This window comes from Malus domestica, chromosome 10 (genome assembly GCF_042453785.1).
Source record: "Malus domestica chromosome 10, GDT2T_hap1".
Classification (NCBI taxonomy): Eukaryota; Viridiplantae; Streptophyta; class Magnoliopsida; order Rosales; family Rosaceae; genus Malus; species Malus domestica.
Window position 1 is genome coordinate 19288328 of NC_091670.1, and position 23070 is coordinate 19311397.

General features: G+C 36.2%; 2 protein-coding genes and 1 long non-coding RNA gene across 3 annotated transcripts; 2 read left to right on the forward strand and 1 right to left on the reverse strand.

Moving 5' to 3' along the window:
• The first annotated feature begins 5401 nt into the window (after positions 1-5401).
• On the forward strand, positions 5402-7856 carry LOC103430006 (uncharacterized). Its single transcript, XM_008368141.4, has 7 exons — positions 5402-5889; positions 5977-6087; positions 6160-6294; positions 6402-6506; positions 6813-6982; positions 7112-7211; positions 7329-7856. Exons 1-7 carry the CDS (start codon positions 5542-5544, stop codon positions 7566-7568), a joined length of 1209 nt encoding a protein of 402 aa, XP_008366363.1. The 5' UTR covers positions 5402-5541; the 3' UTR covers positions 7569-7856.
• Positions 7857-8838: 982 nt separating this feature from the next.
• LOC108173096 (uncharacterized) lies at positions 8839-9591 on the forward strand. Its single transcript, XR_011571887.1, has 2 exons — positions 8839-9005; positions 9095-9591. It is a non-coding gene; the product is annotated as an uncharacterized lncRNA (long non-coding RNA).
• Positions 9592-10090: 499 nt separating this feature from the next.
• On the reverse strand, positions 10091-11541 carry LOC103430014 (GDP-L-fucose synthase 1-like). Its single transcript, XM_008368149.4, has 2 exons — positions 11438-11541; positions 10091-11277 (listed from the first exon to the last, which is right to left on the reverse strand). The coding sequence occupies exons 1-2, from the start codon at positions 11478-11480 to the stop codon at positions 10322-10324; spliced, it is 999 nt and encodes a 332-aa protein (XP_008366371.2). The 5' UTR covers positions 11481-11541; the 3' UTR covers positions 10091-10321.
• Positions 11542-23070: the final 11529 nt, after the last annotated feature.

Here is a 23070-nt window from a genome sequence, read left to right on the forward strand (position 1 = left end):
TTCACTAACACTTAGAGTTTATTTATACTTTCATTAAGTATAACATAAGATTTTGTGGTATCCACTTGTGTAAATAATTTAAATTGACGATCAAATTCATTCATTGTATTCGTATAGGGTCAAGGAGTGTAGTTGTAAAAAATCATCAAAATCGGAATTAAAATAACCGTTAAATCATGATTTTTTGTTTTATAACCGTCAAAAAGTTTTGTCTCATTACTTGATCTCTTAATGTTTGTTTTTTGTGATTTTTGGCTTATGCGATCTCGAAGCATATACAAACAAGTTTGACGGTTGGATCGCTAAAATTAGTTTCATAGAATTCGTATCCCATCAAAACAATAGATTCACTAACAGTTAGAGTTTATTTATACTTTCATTAAGTATAACATAAGATTTTGTGGTATCCAATTGTGTAAATATTTTAAATTGACGATCAAATTCATTCATTGTATTCGTATAGGGTCAAGGAGTGTAGTTGTAAAAAATCATCAAAATCGGAGTTAAAATAACGGTTAAATCATGATTTTTTGTTTTATAACCGTCGAAAAGTTTTGTTTTGTTCCTTGATCTCTGAATGTTTGTTTTTTGTGATTTTTTGCGTATGCAATCTCGAAGCATATACAAACAAGTTTGACGGTTGGATCGTTAAAATTAGTTTCATAGAATTCGTATCCCATCAAAACTATAGATTCACTAACACTTAGAGTTTATTTATACTTTCATTAAGTATAACATAAGATTTTGTGGTATCCACTTGTGTAAATATTTTAAATTGACGATCAAATTCATTCATTGTATTCGTATAGAGTCAAGGAGTGTAGTTGTAAAACATCATCAAAATCGGAGTTAAAATAACCGTTAAATCGTGATTTTTTGTTTTATAACCGTCGAAAAGTTTTGTCTCATTACTTGATCTATAAATGTTTGTTTTTTGTGATTTTTTCCGTATGCGATCTCGAAGCATATACAAACAAGTTTGACAGTTGGATCATTAAAATTAGTTTCATAGAATTCATATCCCATTAAAGCTATAGATTCACTAACACTTGGAGTTTATATATACTTTCATTAAGTATAACATAAGATTTTGTGGTATCCACTTGTGTAAATATTTTAAATTGACGATCAAATTCATTCATTGTATTCATATAGGGTCAAGGAGTGTAGTTGTAAAAAATCATCAAAATCGGAGTTAAAATAACTGTTAAATTATGATTTTTTGTTTTATAACCGTCGAAAAGTTTTGTCTCATTACTTAATCTCTGAATGTTTGTTTTTTGTGATTTTTGGTGTATGCGATCTCGAAGCATATACAAACACGTTTGACGGTTGGATCGTTAAAATTAGTTTCATAGAATTCGTATCCCATCAAAACTATAGATTCACTAACACTTAGTTTATTTAAACCTTCATTAAGTATAACATAAGATTTTGTGGTATCCACTTGTGTAAATATTTTAAATTGACGATCAAATTCATTCATTGTATTCATATAAGGTCAAGGAGTGTAGTTGTAAAAAATCATCAAAATCGGAGTTAAAATAACCGTTAAATCGTGATTTTTTGTTTTATAACCGTCGAAAAGTTTTGTCTTGTTACTTGATCTCTGAATATTTGTTTTTTTGTGATTTTTGGCTTATGCGATCTCGAAGCATATACAAACAAGTTTGATGGTTGGATTGTTAAAATTAGTTTCATTGAATTCGTATCCCATCAAAACTATAGATTCACTAACACTTAGAGTTTATTTATACTTTCATTAAGTATAACATAAGATTTTGTGGTATCCACTTGTGTAAATATTTTAAATTGACGATCAAATATATTCATTGTATTCGTATAGAGTCAAGGAGTGTAGTTGTAAAACATCATCAAAATCGGAGTTAAAATAACCGTTAAATCGTGAATTTTTGTTTTATAACCGTCGAAAAGTTTTGTCTCATTACTTGATCTATAAATGTTTTTTTTTTTGTGATTTTTGGCGTATGCGATCTCGAAGCATATACAAACAAGTTTGACAGTTGGATCGTTAAAATTAGTTTCATAGAATTTGTATCTCATCAAAACTATAGATTCACTAACACTTAGTTTATTTAAACCTTCATTAAGTATAACATAAGATTTTGTGGTATCCACTTGTGTAAATATTTTAAATTGATGATCAAATTCATTCATTGTATTCGTATAGGGTCAAGGAGTGTAGTTGTAAAAAATCATCAAAATCGGAGTTAAAATAACCGTTAAATCGTGATTTTTTGTTTTATAACCGTCGAAAAGTTTTGTCTCATTACTTGATCTATAAATGTTTTTTTTTGTGATTTTTGGCGTATGCGATCTCGAAGCATATACAAACAAGTTTGACAGTTGGATCGTTAAAATTAGTTTCATAGAATTCGTATCTCATCAAAACTATAGATTCACTAACACTTAGTTTATTTTAACCTTCATTAAGTATAACATAAGATTTTGTGGTATCCACTTGTGTAAATATTTTAAATTGATGATCAAATTCATTCATTGTATTCGTATAGGGTCAAGGAGTGTAGTTGTAAAAAATCATCAAAATCGGAGTTAAAATAACCGTTAAATCGTGATTTTTTGTTTTATAACCGTCAAAAAGTTTTGTCTCATTACTTGATCTCTGAATGTTTTTTTTTTGTGATTTTTGGCATATGCGATCTCGAAGCATATACAAACAAGTTTGACGGTTGGATTGTTAAAATTAGTTTCATAGAATTCGTATCCTATCAAAACTATAGATTCACTAACACTTAGAGTTTATTTATACTTTCATTAAGTATAACATAAGATTTTGTGGTATCCACTTGTGTAAATATTTTAAATTGACGATCAAATTCATTCATTGTATTCGTATAGGGTCAAGGATTGTAGTTGTAAAAAATCATCAAAATCGGAGTTAAAATAACCGTTAAATCGTGATTTTTTTGTTTTATAACCGCCAAAAAGTTTTGTCTCATTACTTGATCCCTGAATAATTTTTTTTTTGTGATTTTTGGCGTATGCAATCTCGAAGCATATATAAACAAGTTTGACGGTTGGATCGTTGAAATTAGTTTCATAGAATTCGTATCTCATCAAAACGATAGATTCACTAACACTTAGAGTTTATTTATACTTTCATTTAGTATAACATAAGATTTTGTGGTATCCGCTAGTGTAAATATTTTAAATTGAAAATCGAATTCATTCATTGTATTCATATAGGGTCAACGAGTGTAGTTGTAAAAAATCATCAAAATCAGAGTTAAAATAACCGTTAAATCGTGATTTTTTGTTTTATCCCGTAACTTGATATCTGAATGTTTGTTTTTTTGTGATTTTTTGCTGATGTGATCTCGAAACATATACAAACAAGTTTAACGGTTGGATCGTTGAAATTAGTTTTGTGTATCCCATCAAGTTCAATGGTATGTGTATATATATATATTATGTAGATTTAAATCTATTTATTTTGTACGTATAATTATTATAGTTTTTAGGTGTATAAAATTTAATTTAAAACTTAATATATATATATATATATATATATATATACATATAATTATTATAGTATATATAATTATTATAGTTAATTTAATATATATATAATTGTTATAGTTTTAAACTTTTTAGGCGTATAAAATTGTTAAATTAATATATATAATTATTATAGTATTTTTTAGGGTTATAAAATTATTAAATTAATATTTTGCTTATCGTGTTACCTACGTGTATACCCGAACCAACCCGTTATCTTAACAGGTACTTATTGAGTTACCCGATAACACCCGATTCATTATTGTGTCGACCTGAACACCTGTTAATTTCGTGTCGTGTCGTGTCGGGTTATCGGATCGTGTTAAGAATTGCTAGGCCTAGTGGCCTAGTGTATAGACAATAATTGCACGAGATGGTGCTTCAAAATAATTTGAGCGATTTTATTTTAGTTTTAATATATGAGAATGATTTGTTTTGTTATAGAATGTTGATTTTTTTTTTAAATTTGGATTTTATTAATGTACTTGGATTATTGAGACATATTATATTTCATAAATGAATAATTGTGATCTTTAGTTATTAAACGTGTATGTGTTTGGGCCCAAAATAACACTTTGGACCGAAAATGGGCTAACATGAACTGAAAAGCTACAATTCTTAGCCCAGTAAAAATCCCTCATGCCACAGAGCTTTTAGCCCAAGAAATGGTTGATTGGATCGAGTCTTTATGAAAATAGGACTGTGTGGCGATTAAGATCAGATATGACTCGGTTGAGTTCTAGGCAAGTTGAAATTGCTAAGGATCAAGATACAACCTTGATTAAACTCGAATCCTAATTTAGAACCCAGTTAAACCAAAGAAGCCGAGACTAGATGAAGATGAGCTTCGGCTAAGGAAGGGAAAAATAAAGAATATTCAAGACCTATTCAGTAGACTTGTTTATCCTAAAGGGGCCTCTTCAACTTAACAAACAAACTCTACATAAAAACTTCGCTCTACGCGAAACCTTCTCACAACCCAAAGGAAAATACTAATTATCCTAACTCCTCTGTCGGCACATATTCATTTAGTTGAAATATCACTAGGTTGACAACCGACAACATGTTTAGTTCGTTGGAACATCACCTGGAACGTAGAACTAATTGCTTTGAAAGTACCTTCACCTTGGTGGAACAACACTACTTCTAGTTTAGTTGGTTATCTATCCAAGTCTCAGCTAGCGAAGAATCTTTGATTTCATCTTGAAAGAGGTCACTTTATTAGCTTCCCAGCAACGTGAAGTGTCTTATGATTTGTTACTCTTGGGTGCATTTTGCAGTTCGACATTCAGATGGTCAAACCATGTTCACCATTAAATGCTTATGTCCTTTGAGTATCTTTGTCCCTAAAACCTGATATCGATTCGACACACTTATATTCTCACTAATATAAATAAGGCAGCCAAACTTGGTGAGGAGATTTTGTACTAAGTGGTGAACTAGGCAACCTTATCTTCAGGTTCTAGAACCCTAGGCCGAGAGGTGTTCCCCTCAGTCGTAGTCACTTAAGTGCAGAAGTTAGCAGTGCATTCGACACACCCCCAAATCTATTATACTCGCCCGACCCAACTATGTTGTGAGTTGGCACACTTGCATTCACAAATATGACGTAGTTAACTCATAGTTACTCGGTCTGTGCAATATTAGTGTATAAGTATATTTTTATAAAGTTTGAATCAAACTAGGTTTTTAACTATAATAGTGTTGTGCCACTTAGTAGTACCATGTAGGTGGTTTTTCTTTTCACTTGTAATTGAAAAGGCCTTAGGTTCGATTCTCGTCAAATACGAATTTAAACCATATTATTGTTAACTAATTGGAAGGCTAAAGTTATCCCTTCTCTTCCCTTGGTACAAATAATATAGTAGTTGAAAAAAAAAAAAAAAAAACTATAATATTGTTGTGAAGGGTTTTTTGTGAATGTACCGTCTCTAAATTAGTATTTGAATACAAGCAAGTGCCGTTTTTCAAACGCTCTTCCATGGGTTCCTTCCCCGACGCATGACTTCACAGCAGAGCCATAAGCCACACGCCGACTCCATTGCTGCAACACCCAAACCAACATTCAAAACTATGCAAGGTGCGCAAAATACGACGGCGTTTCGATCAATCTTCGACGCCGGAGAGCTGAATTCGGAACTGGAAAAGTCCGGGGTCAAGCCCAGCTTCATCCCCAACTTATGGAAGCAGGTGATCCAAAACCCTGATGCCCAATTCGACCAAATTCCATCTCTGCCCTCGGCAGCGTATCCTCTCCTAACCTCCAAATTCAAAACCCTAACCTCCTCTGTCCACAAGGTCATGGACTCCTCAGACCAACTCACCACCAAGCTCCTCATAAAACTGCAGGTTTGCCCCATTTCTTATGTTGCACACAAACTGTTCGATAAAATGCCTCTGTGAAAAAACTCTCGTGTTATTTTATTTTTTTGTTAGAATGGGGCTCTTGTGGAAGCTGTGATTATGCGATACGACAGCCGCTTGGGGAGGTATGATGGGAAGCCCCGCCCTGGTGGTCCTAGGTCCACCTTGTGTGTATCATCTCAGGTATCAAGTTTTGAAATTTTTTGTTTTCGTGTTGAAATTGCGGGAATTGAATGTTTATGTTGATGTTTGTAGGTTGGTTGCAAAATGGGTTGTACTTTCTGTGCTACTGGGAGTATGGGGTTTAAGAGCAATCTGACCTCGGGGGAGATTGTGGAGCAGTTGGTTCATGCTTCTCGCATTGCGCCTATACGCAATGTTGTGTTCATGGTAATTGCTTTTCCTTACTGTCTTAGGGGTTTTATTAAGTGACATGGATATGGAGGAATGGAGGAACCATTGAACTTTTGACATTTGATGTTGTGTATTCTTGTCAGGGAATGGGGGAACCTTTGAATAATTATGGTTCCTTGGTGGAAGCGGTTCATGTCATGACTGGATCACCATTTCACTTGTCACCTAAGAAAATTACTGTATCGACGGTAGGCATTGGAAACAACCATTATGTCTAAGATCTTTTTCTCTGCCAAAATACTATTGCTTTCGGCATTAAGATATGATGGATCTTAATAACTTTCTCATACTGTTCTATATGATTCCATAATCAAATTTTTGTAGTCTTTATTTTTAGATTTGGTGGATCTTAGTAAATTGGGTAGCACGTAGTACCCTTTTACTTCTTTTGTTGAATGGGGGTGAATCATAGTTGCATTAGTAATGATGTAGTTTGCAAGTGCTAGAAACATTGGGCTTACTCATCCATTAGTTGTGCATCAAATCTTCTGTAGGTTGGTATTATTCATGCTATCAAAAAGCTTCATAGTGATCTTCCAGGTCTGAATTTAGCAGTTTCACTGCATGCACCAGTCCAAGAAATCCGTTGTCAGATAATGCCTGCAGCTCGGGCTTTTCCTTTAGTAAAGCTTATGGATGCACTGCAAGAATATCAAAAGAACACGTAAAGTTTCATTACACCTGTTGCGTTTTAGTAAATTCTGTTAGCTTTCATTTCTGTGCGAATGAAACTTTTACTGTCGTTTTACACTCCCCAAAAATCTCACTATTGTTTTTTAAACTGATTCTTCAGTCAGCAGAAAATCTTCATTGAGTACATAATGCTTGATGGAGTGAATGATGAAGAGCACCATGCACACCAACTCGGAAAATTGCTAGAGACATTTCAAGTGGTGAGTTCTTATCTATGAACTTGCAGCATATGAGGAACTTCAGTCCCTTTTGTGTGCCTCTGCGTATCATATATATATCCAAAGTAACCTTTGCATTTGTTGTTTCCTGTCGTATAGGTAATTAATTTAATACCTTTTAATCCAATCGGTATTCTGAGTAAATTCACAACCAGTAACGAAAACAAAGTAACAAGATTCCAGAAAATTCTACGAGGCACTTATGGTATCCGAACGACAGTACGTAAGGAAATGGGTCAGGATATAAGTGGAGCATGTGGTCAGTTGGTAGTGAACTTACCCAACAAGAGGTCAACTGAGAACACTCTAACTGATATAGAAGATCTTCAGGTCAGATAGATCGCTTATTGCTTCCGGTGGTGTTAATGCCTGAAAGTCCGTTAATGCCGGTCAAAGTAGCCAACGGTCTCCAGACCATAATTAGTGTTGCTATAATCTTGATAATTTTGTAACTCATTCAGTTCTTTTTGGGGTTGCAATAGCAAAATTTCTGTTGTAATTTTTATCGTATCAGCTTGAGATCTTCACTTGATACACCTAAAACTGTTTTTTCTCCCTTTTCTTTTTGTTTAATTTGTATGTCATAAAATATAAACCCTTTCATTTATCCAAATGTTTATTGAGAAATTCCCGGCTGGTGCATTTTTTTCGTTTTTTATCATCCCGAATTTTTGCCTCTTAATACTACAGTCTAGTGATATTTATTTTCATTTATAAGTGAGAGGTCTTAGGTTCGATTCTCGTCAAAAGCAAATTTGAACTGCACTACTGCTAGCTCATTGTGAGGTTAAGTCCACTCTCTCTCCCTTAGTATAAATACATCGTTTGTTCAAAAAAAAAAAGAAAAAGAAAAAGAAAACAGAACTAGAGGGATGCTGAACTTAGAGCAAGCCATAAATAAAGTACAATTAATATTGCTGTCGTAGGATTACATTCTAAAAGATTGTAACCCATTCTATTGGTGTGTGTTTCTCCATTATTATTTTGACTTATTTGTTTATACGCTAACAACTCTATGACGATAATCTCACTTTACCCTATGCGCCTTCATTTCATGTTTCATGTTACTTCATTCCGTCATTTGGTTAGAAAAATCATTAACTTAGTTGATGTAGAAAATGAGATTTTCATCAAAGCACAAGGGGATATAAACGAAAGTGAAATGATTTCACACCGCATTTCTCTTCTCACACAGCCACGTTTATTTTAACCTTTTCATTAAGTAAAGCAAAAGAGAATCAATATACGAAAAAAAAAACAAAGGTGTGTAGCAGAAAGAAACAACGTACATAAATCATTTTCCGAACAAAAAAGCCTTTATTTTTTTATAACATCTGGATGGTTTCATATACACGCGTACCACCCTTGCAACTCACAACTGAACCCAAAAGGATCAGCTGGAAGCTGATCATTCTCCCTAAACTAACACGTGAGGAGCATCTTGACTACTTCAGAATCTTACACTAATTTTCAACCACTGCAGCCTCACATACTCTCACCTGCACCTTCATTTAATAGACCAGTTCAAAATTTTCAATTTAATTGAAAAGCGAAAAAAAAAAAAAACGGGCCTTTATAAAAAACCAAATAGAGCATTGCTCAATTTGCTATCTTGTTTCGGAGTCTCAAAACTTTCAAACAGAACGAAAAATGCAAGCAGCAGCAAATCCTAGAAACCTTCTGTTTGCCCTCTTGCTCACCATGCTCATTTCTTCTCGCTTGGTTCACTCCGGGCACTTCACCAGCTCTCCATCACTGTCTCCATCACCTTCGCCAGTGAGTACTTCATCCGACACTCTTCTCTAATCAAATGATTCACTCTTACTTTTCTGTTTATCGTTTTAGTTTTCTGAATTTTGCGTTAGGCTGTAGGAAATCCAACGGCAAATGATCATGAACCATCTAAAGGGAAAGGGACTGTTAACAAGTTAAGGAGAGGGTCATTTCCGGCTACTTGTCGTTCAAAATGTGACGAGTGCGAGCCTTGCATGCCAGTTCAAGTATCTGTCCGAGCAATGTCATTGGAAGAGAACGAGTACTATCCACAGGTTTGGAAATGTGCCTGCGGTGATAGCATATTTTCCCCTTAAGGATGGCTAGATTAATTTAACACTACTGCTGTACGTAATAAGGCCTAGTTACTAGAAGTTTTCTCTAGATTAATACAAGTTAAGATTCATGCAGTGCACCTTATGTGCAGAAGAATTCTTGCACACAACAGAGGTAATGAAACGTTTCTCACACAGCGGAGAAATGTGTTATAAGAAATTTTCACCGTATATGCATGCTATGCTACCATTGTTCTCCAGTTTTTTGTGTAATGGGATTGAGACAGATGAAATATCCAAATGGTTATTGAATATATTTGAAGGCTCAAAGTGAAGGTTACAAATCAGGAAATCCTGATTTGGAGGCTAAACGTCGATGGCTGTCCACGTCTTTTCTTGTCTTAAACTTACAATCGAGGGTAGTTTCGGCTGTAGGTGTTGATTGAACACATTGTTTGGTGCTCGACACATGAACTTTCTACCATTACACAAATAACTTGACCAAATTTTGAAGGGCATTTTGGTTAAAGAAGTAAACACCTTAAGGTCATTTCTTCAATTTTCCAAGAGTACGTTTTCACAGCTACTCAAAATCTCTCCAATCGGGAACTAAATCATCGCAAACCAAGGGGAAAAGATAGGAAGTTGCGGAAGACAATGAAAGAGGGATGGTAGAGAACCAAATCGATGCGAAGAAGAAGATCAAACTGCTTAACTAAGAAGATAATGAAATCTACTGCTACTCTCGGAATCTTACTAACCCGAAGATTTCTTGGACATATATATTCAATAATCTAAAAATTGCTTAATCTGTAATACAAATAGCTCACTTGATTCCATAGTATTCTGTTTTAACATGTATCACAAACAAGAAATTCACAGATAACTTATTCGACGTAATTGATACAGAATCAACATCGAATGTAGGCTCCTCATGTTACATGCAACAACAATAACAATTTATGGATGATAAGATTTTAAGAGTTAATATCATATGATCAAGGGAAAAAAAATTTGAAATCCAATGCAATGCAATCACCTGCATTATTGCTTGACATTCTCCAAGTACCAGCTATAAGTATCAACAAGCCCGTCTTTCAGCGAGATCTTCGGTGTCCACCCCAACCCTGCAAGCTTTGAGCTATCCATGAGCTTCCTCGGAGTTCCATCGGGCTTGGTAGAGTCCCAAACAAGTCGGCCCTCGAACCCAACAACCTCCTTGACAAGCTCAGCCAACTCCTTAATTGTCACTTCCTTGCCACTCCCCACATTGACATGCTCCAACCCACTATAACTGTCCATCATGAACACCACTCCATCTGCCAAATCGTCCACGTGCAAAAACTCTCTCAGGGGGCTTCCAGTCCCCCACACCACCACCTCCTCCGCCCCTTTCACCTTTGCCTCGTGAAACCGCCTCATCAATGCCGGCAACACGTGCGAATTTTCAGGGTGAAAGTTGTCATGCGGCCCATACAAATTGGTGGGCATCCCAGAAATTGCATCCCAACTGTACTGAATCCGATACGCCTGGCACATCTTGATCCCGGCGATCTTGGCGATGGCGTACCACTCGTTGGTAGGCTCCAGTGGTCCCGTCAGCAATGCGTTCTCCGGGATGGGTTGAGGAGCGAATTTGGGGTAAATGCAGGAGGAGCCAAGGAACAAGAGCTTCTTGACTCCAAATCGGTAGGCGGCGTCTATGACATTGGTCTGGATCTGGAGATTGACGGCGATGAAATCCGCCGGGTACGTGTTGTTGGCGTGAATGCCACCGACTTTAGCGGCGGCGAGGATCAAGAATTGGGGTTTCTCGGCGGCGAAAAAGGACTCGACGTCGGCCTGGCGAGTGAGGTCGAGCTCGGCGTGGGTGCGGAGGACGAGGCTGGTGAAGCCTAGGGCATGGAGCTTGCGGACGATGGCGGAGCCGACGAGGCCGCGGTGGCCGGCTACGAAAACCTTCGCCGATTTGTCAGAGAGGAAGGAAGGCGAAGTGGCATCTGTAGAGAGAGAGAGACAGTAAAATTAGTGTGAGGATCTGAGAAATTAACTGTGTCATGTTTGTTTGGTTGCCGAGAAAGTGTAGGTTAGATTAGTTTTTTTTCTCAGAAACCAAACAGATTGCAGAGAGAGAGAGAGAGGGAGAGAGAGAGAGAGTACTGTTCTTGGCGCCACTCATGTTGTATTTGCTTGAGTAGTGCATTAAGATCTGGTAACTCTTCTCAAATTTTTATTTAATTTGTAATTTTTAAACAGGGTGTGTTATGTTTAATTGGCTGTGAGATATGTGTAAAAGACAACAAAATTTATGTTGCATGTAATTACTAAATTGTCCATATATTTTTATTTTTGTTTAGTTTCGATAAAAGGGTTAGAATAGTAATTTTATAGAGTTTTGGTTGTTAAACAAAATTCTATTAATAGGTAGTTTAGATATTAGTTTTCCTCACAAATGATTCTTGAAATTGATCCACGCTATTAAGATGTTAGTGAAATTGAATATCGATCAATATTGTTCCTGAAAATTGGTGTCGTAAATCAATATGGTATTTTCGTCACAATTTTATCAAAAAGTCTGTTAAGTGTTGATTTGACATATTACTAAGTTCCACAAATCTAATTAAATATTGTCATGTAGATTACAAACATTCAAATAATAAAAATTCAATTTATATTTTTGGGTATGGGATTTCGATTTTGTTCCATGTGGATTTTTTCTATGGTTTTGTTCTTGGTTTCATTGGGAATTGATCTTCAGTTGTGTGGTGCTTTTGTGTGCAGGTTTGGAAGTTGCATGTGTTAAAGGTGAGTGTTTTTGCGTTCTCCCTTTGGGGGTTTTTCAGTGGTAGATTTTTTATTTTTGTGTGTTGTAAGTCTTCATTCAGCACTATAAGATATGATCGATAATAACTTTTTTTTATGAAATCCCAATTGAATCTAAAGTGAGAAGCTTTACACACACGTTGACACGCTCTGATCCCGATATCCCTAAATACCAGGATAGGCACGTGTTGGCTGACACACGAGGGTGACGAAGCCATTTAAAACATGCATACAAATAAAGAATATGCAATTAGAATGAAATATGTCATTGCAGGAACGTGTTCAGAGCATACAACTAGTAGGAATAAAATGGAAGAATTACTAAGAAAATATACAAACAAGGAAATGATACCTATACTAAGAAGACTCGAGAATACCTATGTCGTAGAATCCTAACGCCGGGATCGTGTGTCTCGATTATAACTCCTGAGGGAGTGCAAAAACAGAAAATGTGAGTGGACCAGAGGTTATAATAATTCTAATAATAAGAAAACCATTTTAGTTATTAACATACTAACCCCCTATTTTGAAAACATATATAATACTACATAATACTTTTCCTAAAAACTCTACATGCCATGCAAAGCATTCTTAAAAACATGCATGTGTAAATAGTGCTCAGTGATGGATGTATTGCCGCCCGTAGGCAAATCCGTAAAACATATGTAAAGTCGCTCGGTGGCAGTACTTGTCCATCATTGGAAGGTGAAGTTGTATAACCTATCCATCACCCGAGGGTGAAGCTGTATAGCCTGTTCATCACCTAAATGTGAAGCTGAATAACCTATCCATCACCCGATGGTGAAGCTGTATAACTTGTCCATCACCCAAAGGTGAAGCTAAATAACATGTCCATCACTCGAAGGTGAAATTGAAAAAAATAGCATACATACACACCAACACTAGCGGTGGTTAGTGAAGCTGTCTGACACTGCTTTCGGCAGTGAAGTTGGGGGTATATCATAAATATCTCACTACTCCTCCATTGTGTCCTATGGCCATAGACGTTATACTCGTGGTGTGTGTATGTGTCGTATGATAACCCACTAGATAAGCTCTGAAAACATTTCTCAAAACCTCAAATCTCATTTCGTAAACCATAATAAGTCATATTCGTAAACCAATTAAATCACCATCGTAAATTCATATAATTTAATAAGTGAAAATCCAATATTTCATAACCTTTAGTAAAATATAATTTTGATAAGTCATAAATATCTCGTAAACCACAAATATAGAAATCCGAAAAACATAATATAAAACATATTCGATGCATGAAATATGAAATGCATGCAACCTAATCTTTTATAAAAACATGCAAGTTTAGAAGGGGTCCACTCACTGGTACTCCATTGCCCGAGAGCCGCTCGAACTAGTGAGGATAGTGCCACTTCTCGCCGATACACCTAACCACATATAGGGGTCATTTAGTAAAACTTTATTGAAACATCATAATTTGGGAAAACTGATAGCGGATTTGGAATCAGGACGTCGAAATTAGCCTAGGAGGGGTGTAACAACCCGTCCTGATTTTTATTTACGGATTTTGGAACGAGGTCATTTTGGAAATTTCACGGGTGAAAGATATTTTGGGTTGTTACTTTTGGGCCTTAAATGGTGATCGAGGTGGGGCCCACCTTTCTTTTTTGTCCCCGACCCTCCCTTCTTCTTTGTCTGCCACTTGGCACCCCGACCTCATTTTTCCCCTTTCTCTCATTCTCCCCGAGCTCTCTTACTATCTCTTTCTCAAACCTCTCTCCCTTTCGCATACCTCTTTCTCTCTCTCACTTTTCTTTTCTTCCCCAAGGACCAACACATACACCCACCCACTCCTCACGACGGCACCACCACCACCACCATGATGGCCCTCTCTCTCTTTCTCATCTGTGAAGCACAGAGAACCTAATGATTTCCTCTGGCAATGGACTACAACTCCACTTGGATTTCTCGACCACTTCATGGCCATGATTAGGCCTAGAAATGGTATTTTTCACTTCCCCTCACTTGTAGCTTCATTTCCTTGGTTTAATCGTTGAGTATGGTTGAGAATTCGAGTCAATCAGAGCTTAAGAAGCTCCGACCTTCTCCCTTGTCGAAACTAGGTCACTCGAAAACCTAGTTATTACTCAGCCCAAATCATTGGGCCAAGCTACCAGGCCCAACCCAAATGAACCCAGCCCAGTTGTTAAGCCCAAACCCAATATAACCCAGGTATTTAGGCCGTGCAAACCCAAGCCTTCGACCCATTGAACCCTCGGCCTAAACCCACTTGGGTGACCCACTGAACCCAGGCCTAGGCCTAACCTTGCAGCCCAGACCCATGGAACCCTTAACCCAACCTATGTGGAACCAACCCAAAACCTAAAACAAGATCCAACCCAGATCTGACCTAACCCAGTCGGATCTCAGGTCCCTAGAAGCGCGTGGGTCGGTGCGTGGGTGTGCGTGAGGGCATGTCTTGGTCGGCGCATGGAGTACACGTGTTTCCACCAGAGGTACTGTGCTCCGCCGCCCAAGGTGGCGTCGGTGACTTTTCCGACGAACTTTTCGGCAACCCAAAATGGCACGTAGGGGGTACCCGAGGCCCCCCTTATGTTTTTCGACGTCATGAATCCATTTATGATGTCCGTTTTCTGAAATTCAATCGTTATGGTAGAGTTTTATTAATTAGACCCTTTATGTGCTTAGGTGCGATTATTAGTTGCGTTTTTGTCCTTCTTATTTCACACGAGTCTTCGACAACGGAGTATCTGTGAGTGGACCCTTTCTAAAATGCATATTTTACTATTAGAAATGCATACATAAAAGCATGATTTAATGGTTACGTTTTATGAAACGTTTATGAGTAAATTAGATATACACTTTTATGAGATATCATGCTTTACTGAGAAGATGTTTTAAGATATGATGTTTGAGCTACTGAGCTCCGTTAAGATATATGTACTTATGTTTGGAAATATTATGTTCAATGATTTTTGTGCTTATCTAGTGGTCATTGTTCTACCTATGGGCGATGATACTTATATTGGATTTGGCCGGGGGTTATAGTCCCTACGGGCGGAAGATACTTATATTGACTTCGGCCAAGGGTTGTAATGCCTACGGGCGGAAGATATTTATATGGCTTTGTTCGGAAGAGTTCTATATGCTTTCGGGTGGGAGATGATACCACTACTAAGCACATTTTGTATGACATATATTTATGAAGTTTTATGGCATGCTAGGGTTTTAGGAAAACCTATTATTTATTAGTTTTCATAAACTTTAAGGGTTAGTACGTTGTTGAATAATTATGTTAGTACTATTTATATATCAACTTGGTCTTCTCATGTTTGTTTTGCACCCCTTCAGGACATAGAATCGAGGCGTACAATCCCGACATTAAGGCATTCCTGCATTGGCATCTTCGAGTCCTCCGACTACTTCACTCCAGGACCTTGTTGTTCGAATATGCATGGATGTCGAAGCATTTCTGGTAGCTCTGATTGGTATGATTTGGAGTAGTGTGGCAGTACAATCGAGGCGTGAATCAAACATTTCACATTGAGGAGCACAAAAGCGTTTTGACAACTTCAGAAACTTCTCATTTGATTACCGAGACAACGATGAGTTATCGGCATTACATGTTGCAGACTGTAATATAGATGGCTTAATTGTTGGGTTCGCTAAGCAAGTAGGCAAGTCGGTAGTAGACAACAAGAGCTATTAGTTAGCTATGATTAGGTCTCGACTCAAGACACACCCATTCTCGAAGTACATGACATGACTAATGTTTGGACAAGGCCATTTTCATTTTTGGTTTGGATTTTCAGCACAAGTATTTTAGCTGAATTTATTATAGTTATATATGTGTTTTTTTTTTACGTTACAAATGTTTTGGTGGAAGTCTTTTCCGTTTTCAGTTTTAAGTTTAGCATGAGTTTTCGACCTCTATGTTATTACATATCTATTTTGACATTATCGTATATTAGGTACATACTTTCAACCTTACATTATTATATGTTTTCGACTTTATATCTTTATAAAGTATATTTCTACTTTTACACTGATGGGGGAAGAAAGTGTGAGCCAAGAGGTATGAAAAGATGGAATCATTGCAACCCGATTGCGACGAGGTGGCATGTTCCCTTTTATGCAACCGCTCTGACTTGATTTCTTCTTTACATATATATTTTTCTTCTTCCTACTTTCGAGTATTTAAGTGTAGCAAGTTATTTCAAATCCAAAATTTTCTTAACGGGGGTAGATTGTAACAACCTGTCCTGTTTTGTTTACGGATTTTGGAACGAGGGCATTTTGGAAATTTCACGGGTGACAGATATTTTGGGCTGTTACTTTTGGGCCTTAAATGGTGAGCTGGGTGGGGCCTACCTATCTTTTTGGTCCTTGGACTTGCCTTCTTCTTTGTCTGCCACGTGGCACCCCGACCTCATCTATCCATTTTCTCTCCTAAGCTCCCTCACTCTCTCTCTCTTGGACCACTCTCCCTTTTCCAGACCTCTTTCTCTCTCTCACGCTTCTCTCATTCCCTGATGACCAACGCACACACCCACCCACTCCTCGCGATGGCACCACCACCACCACCGTGATGGGCCTTTCTCTCTCTTTCCCTTTCCTCTATGAAGCACAAAGAACCCAATGATTTCCTCCAGCGATGGATCGTGGCTCCACTTGGATTTCCCGACCACTTCCCGACCATGGTTGGGCCTAGAAATGGTATGTTTCACTTCCCCTCACTTGTAGCTTCATTTCCTTGGTTTAATAGCTGAGTATGGTTGAGAATCGGAGTTGATTGGAGCTCGGGAAGCTCCAGCCTTCTCCCTTGTTGAAATCGGGTCAAACCGACCCACACCTGGAAACCCAGTTATTACCCAGCCTAAATCATTGGTCCAAGCTACTAGGCCCAACCCAAATGAACCCATCCTAGTTGTTAAGCCCAAACCCAATATAACCTAGGCCTTTGGGTCATGCAAACCTAGGCCTTCGGCCCATTGAACCCTCGGCCCAAACCCACTTGGGTGACCCACTGAACTCAGGCTCAGCCCAGTTGCCTAATCCCAACCTTGCAGCCCATACCCATGGAACCCTTGGGCCAACCCATGTGGAACTAACCCAAAAGCCAGAACAAGATCCAACCCGAATCCGGCCTAACCCATTCGGATCCCAAGTCCCTGGGCATGCGTGTAACATAGTTTTTGTATTAACTTTTTAAATTGTAAGATGGGATTGGTCATGTAACTGCGGTCCAGCGCATGAAACCAAAACAAATAAATCAAAGAATAATGCAGAAATAAGATATACACATTGAGAATATCAGGTTATTCTTTCATCTCAGCACTACAGTTCTAAATTATTAACAACATTTCATTTGTTAGGGTGGGAAAAAAAAATTTAATCTTTGTTTCTCATTTATTTTTTGTACAGAAAAGAAGAGTTGTATGTTACGTTGTGGGGAGATGTTGCAGAAACTTTTTCTTTTTTATCGGTCCACACATTGTCTTTGCCCATTATCATTGTGTTTGTAAGTTTAAAAGTCAAGCTTTACCTAGGTAACTCGTTTAACTGAAACCCACTTTTTCTATTTTTATTTTATTATGTTCTTACATTACTTACTATACGCCATTCCACTATTTTATCATTGTGTGATTTTAGTGTATTAGATTTACGTCCCTTATGACAAAGCATTTGTTTTATTTCTCATCTGTTAATTAGCAGCTATTTAAATGTGTTCATTGCAATTTGTGTTTCATTTTTAGCCATGCATGTTCAAATTATTTTGCCATGCTCTTAAACTTATTCATTATAATTTCTATCTCACTTTTAAATATGTATCTCAAATTGAAAATATCTACTCATCTCTCATATTTACCGATGTTTGTTTTGTAATTTATTATTTTTTGGGATCTACAGACAAGGTCATTTTTAATAGTACTGGTTCCTCACTTTTTTTCATTGACACGGACATCCCATAGGTTAACTCATAAAAATAACTGTGAGTGGATATCTAAAATTGTGCTTCCTATTTATACCCACAAACAAACTCATTTTTCAAAATTGCTTACTCTGTTTTTAAACTTACAGGTTCTCAGCCTGTAAAGGTCCAATACAAGTACTTCCTCCTTCTTCAAGACAAATGAATGAGGCTGAAGTTCTGCACACTGCAAGGAGAGTAACAATAGATGAGCTGGTCTTTTTAGATCCTGATATATATAAGGTATAAAAATGATTTATGTGTTGGTATCATTTTTTTAAGAGCAAGCATTTACATTGTTACATATTTAACAAAAACTTAGTTTGTTCTTACTTTTTTGACGAACATGTGTGACAAACCATTTTACAGAATGATACGTTCTTGTGTTAGGCATCAATGAAACATTTTGACACACGTTATAATTGGTAGTATAATGCTTGTCCCAACTGTGTCAAGCAAATGCATAAAGATTCAGCAACTGGACAACTTATTTGTCAGAAACACCCCAACCAGATGCACCTTGGTAATATTTAATATGCAAGTTTATTATTTTCTCTTCTTTTTTTTTTTCGGATTTTCAATACTGTGTTGTTTCTTTACAAGTAAAAAATCGCTTCAAATATGTAATCTCTATTGTTTCAAGTTCTTTATTCTATTTGTGACCAATGAGTTATAAAGCTTGAAAAACTGATGCAATTCAATTTTTAAATGTAGGTATAAAGTTAATTTAATTCTTAAAGACAGCACTAATGAAATCAGTGCTTTGGTAATTGGCAAGTTTGGAGAAAAATTGTTCAGTATGCCTTGCAAAGATTTAGTCTTGAACCAAAGATTGGTTGACCAACAACAGTTGCCAAATGAGTTTTTGAGACAGATTGGCCAAAAGAAGATCTTTCACTTGCGATTCAGAAATAGAAGGAATACTTTCAACTCAAGTGATGTGTTAATTTACAATGTCTATGACAATGCAGCTATGGAACCAATAACCCCACATATGTTACCAAGAGAAACAACAATATCTTCCACTACTGCATCATCTTCGACCTCACCACCTGAAACAAGTGGTCAATCACATAAATGAAAGAGGGAATCTGTGAGGAGAGCCCTTTTTATTGGCAATGAACAGAGGTTTAGATTCGACTTTCATGCTATCATCAAATATGATGCTTTCGTTTTACTTTTCTATGTTAAAAAATTGACATCTTTTATCGATCTTGCTTTGTTTGAAATATACCTGTGAAACATCTTCTTTTTGTCAAGAAAAATTTTCTAAGTAAACAATACAATGAATTAGACTTAGGCAACATTTTATGTCTTTTGTGCAATCAAAAGTGCTCATTTGTTATACACATTTAAAACAGTGAGGCAGAAGAAATTTCAGAAGTAGACCCAAAATAATTTGATGAAATCCATATCAAATCACTGAAAAAAAAAATTGCCTCCGCCTGTTACAAAAATAGTTACCGTCGTTTCAAAAAAGGACTAAGTAAGTATGCTTTTATTTTGCTAAGTTTTTTGCTTCATATCTGCTTCAATGTGACTCCAATCATTATCTAAATGCTTTCCATTCTTGTTTTGTTTGTACAACTTGGTTTGGTAATGTTAACACTCATGAAATTGTTGCAACAACACTTCTCTTGCTCTATTCAACGATATTTTGCATCTTTTGTTATTATATGTTGAACAACATCTAACATGTTTAGCAGTTTGTAAATATTTATTTGCTAAGAACTAGACAATATTTTATGTACCTCCATATACCAACATTTGTTAATTTTTTGTGTACATAAGCTAGTTTAGTTTTTAGGACACATGGAACTGTTAAAGCAGCATATATAGCTGTAATATTTTTTGTATCTCCATATTAAAGTATTAGCTCATTTTTTTGTGTGTAAATATGATGATGTTGGTTCAAACAGTTCCAACCACTGTAATCCAATTGAAAACTTTCATGTTTTCCCTAATATGACAAAATTGAACCTTTTCTTTACAAAGCTTTTGGAATTTATTTGTTATCAGTATTGTTGCTGTTTTGCAAAACCATTTTTCAAGTCTTTGATACACGATTTCATTGTGTTTTAAAACTTGCAACAATGTGCGGGTACTTATAGCTAGTCTATAACTAGGCATCATCCGGATTGGATTGCTTTTATCGTCAAATTAACACAATATGACAGTTTGATTCGGTTTGTTAATACTATTGAGGAACTCAAACCTAACCAATTCAATAAGGAATGGTTTGATTTGGGCCTAAACCCAAATCTTATTTTCTTTTGCACATTATTCAACTTTGTTACCTTAATTACAATGAAAATAACACGCAAAAACTAGACAATAAAAGCCCTCCCTCTCCCAAAAAAATTCCCATTTCTTACGCCGCACTCCTTTCTTTGGTTGGGGTCGGCAGGCAACCCCCTTACTTTTCCTCATTTTTCTTCTCCTCTCTAGTCAATATGTATGTGTCATGCCCTTGCGCTGCTTACGGTTGTTGGATTGTGAGGTCACGACTTCTATTCTCGACGTCGTTTGTCATTTCCCGGCATGTTTCACCGGTTTTGGCCTTGGCTTTCCTGTTTTGCTACCCCACTTTTTTTGCTCCTACTTTTTGCCCTTTTTCACAATCTAATTCCAATTCTACAGTCCTTTTCCCTCGCATCCATCCCCTTATTATTTTCCTTTCATCTCCTTACACCTCCATCTTCAACCTCTCCATCTCCTCTCTTTCATCCCTACCAAAAATCAAATCTTTGAGTTTTGGACTCAATAGGGATGTATCTCTACCTTACTGCTCTTTATTTACCAACGTGTTAGAAAATTTGGACGAAGTCTTCTGCGACCTCCTTCTTGAAAAGTCGGAATTTCATCTCCAATGTGTTATATCACATTCAACTCAGAAAAATTAAATTGAATCAATAGCATGTAGATCAATTTAATAAAATAATAAGTTAATCGTAAAAATAATGATTAAAATGTAATACTCCCGTGGAAGATGAACAAACTCTCTTTAACGCAGCGTCAACATTATGCAGATAACGTGTTGTGTTCTTGCCTTCTTTATTTCTTTGAATTAAATAATATATAAATATCATCAAAAGTTTTTGTCTATCTTTAAAAAAAAATATGACTTCAAGGCTACATAACACTCAATGCTATGAGTGCTTTAGCCGTATATTGAAAATAGAAGATCTATCAAATACTCTAGCCTTGAATTCAATGTTTTGTTGTCACGTTTTCATAGATTTGACTTTCACAACCGATAGATTTTCTATTTCAATTTCACCATTCATTTTCCGTACCACCCAATTCAACATACCATTGAAGAAAAATTGAAAAAGCAGTCCAAAGATATATCAAAAAAACATTTAAAAGATAACAACTCATCTATTCAACATTGCAATTTCATACATCAACTTATGAATTTGTTGCAACATCATACCTCCGTCAACATTATCTTCAATTTTTCTGTTAAATGCTGACGTGACAAGCACATAACCCACCCACACCCAACTGGAACTCCACGTTGGCTTTATTAAACCCATGGATCCTCCCATTAATTGACACGTGGAATGAAGAACAAATTTGAAAAAAAAATTCTTGAAAAAATTGAAAAACTGCTCGATGGAGACGAGACAGTGGGTCTCACGCCTACACGTCAGCATTTAACAGACAATTTGATGGAGATTTGACATTGAGACGAATTTGTAAGTGCAGATGTATGAAATTATAATGTTTAAAAGATGAGGTATGAGATTGTTTTGTGACTTAAAGCTGAAGTAGTAAAATGTAATTTAATGGCACAAAAGGTGAGTTTTTTTCTCCCCTGTTTGGTCCCTACAGAAAATAATCAATTTTGCTAGATCATTTTCTCCGATTACGAAGAGATATTATTAGATATAATTAACCATTTCATCCAGTATTTGAGGAGACAAATGAAAATTTGTTTTTTCTCCCCCACCAAGATTCAGAAACCCGTTTTCCATCAAATCTAGCTTTGAATAAATGATGCTAGTACCTCCTTTATCTTGAGTCCACAAATAAAAATGTATGAAGACTTTTCGACATGAAAAATCCATAATACAAAATTTGAGAATTAGAGGAAACAAAAATGATGCAATTAACAAGTTACACAAAAACCTTTTTCTCAAACAGCTCTTCAAAGTAAGGAAAATTGACACATTATCTCAGGACTTACACTAATAATTTGACATTTATTTTCTAGTGAATTTGCTGGGTTTGAATACTTCAGTCAATAACTTATAAAGGGGTGTGATATTCACATACCTCTTTTTACTTCTCTTACATCTTTTTAATTTTCGACCGTTGGATCGAATGAATTGAAGAATATCAAAAGACAGAAATTAACAAGCGATGTGAGAGAAGTAAAAAGGGGTGTGTGGATAGCACACCCCCTTATAAATTGGGTTGGTTCATGCCTTTTGCCTTTCACTTATCTGCAACATTGTTTTCATGGTTTATGCAAAAACAAGAATAATGTTTTCACTAAATGCTTTTCCTTAAAAATTTTATTTTCAAAAGTAAACTATTGTTAATACAAGAGGTATTTTTACTTTAAACTACACTTTTCAATAGTAAACTTTTTTATTTTATTATAAGCGATATTTTTACTTTGAATCCAGAACGTAGGGGGGTTGAAGATGAGGCACCGAACCACCCAAGCAATCCACCACTAGAAAAATAAATTGTTAGGACCCGTCCCCGATTTTACAATATTTTGTTTCTAAAAGAAATATGATTAGGAGAAATACCATGATGTATGAATGCCAATGAATATGATTAGGAGAAACACCATGATGTATGAATGCTTAGTTATTATAACTATTGCCAATGAACCTATACATGCATGTTCTCTAGCATAGAATATTCCAACTGCTAGTATGTGTGTGTGTATATAATTATATATCCAGGTCTGTTTAGTTCATTGGCTCTCTATAGGGATTACGTCTAAATTTTGTTCGAATCACTTGGTCCTATTGGTCTC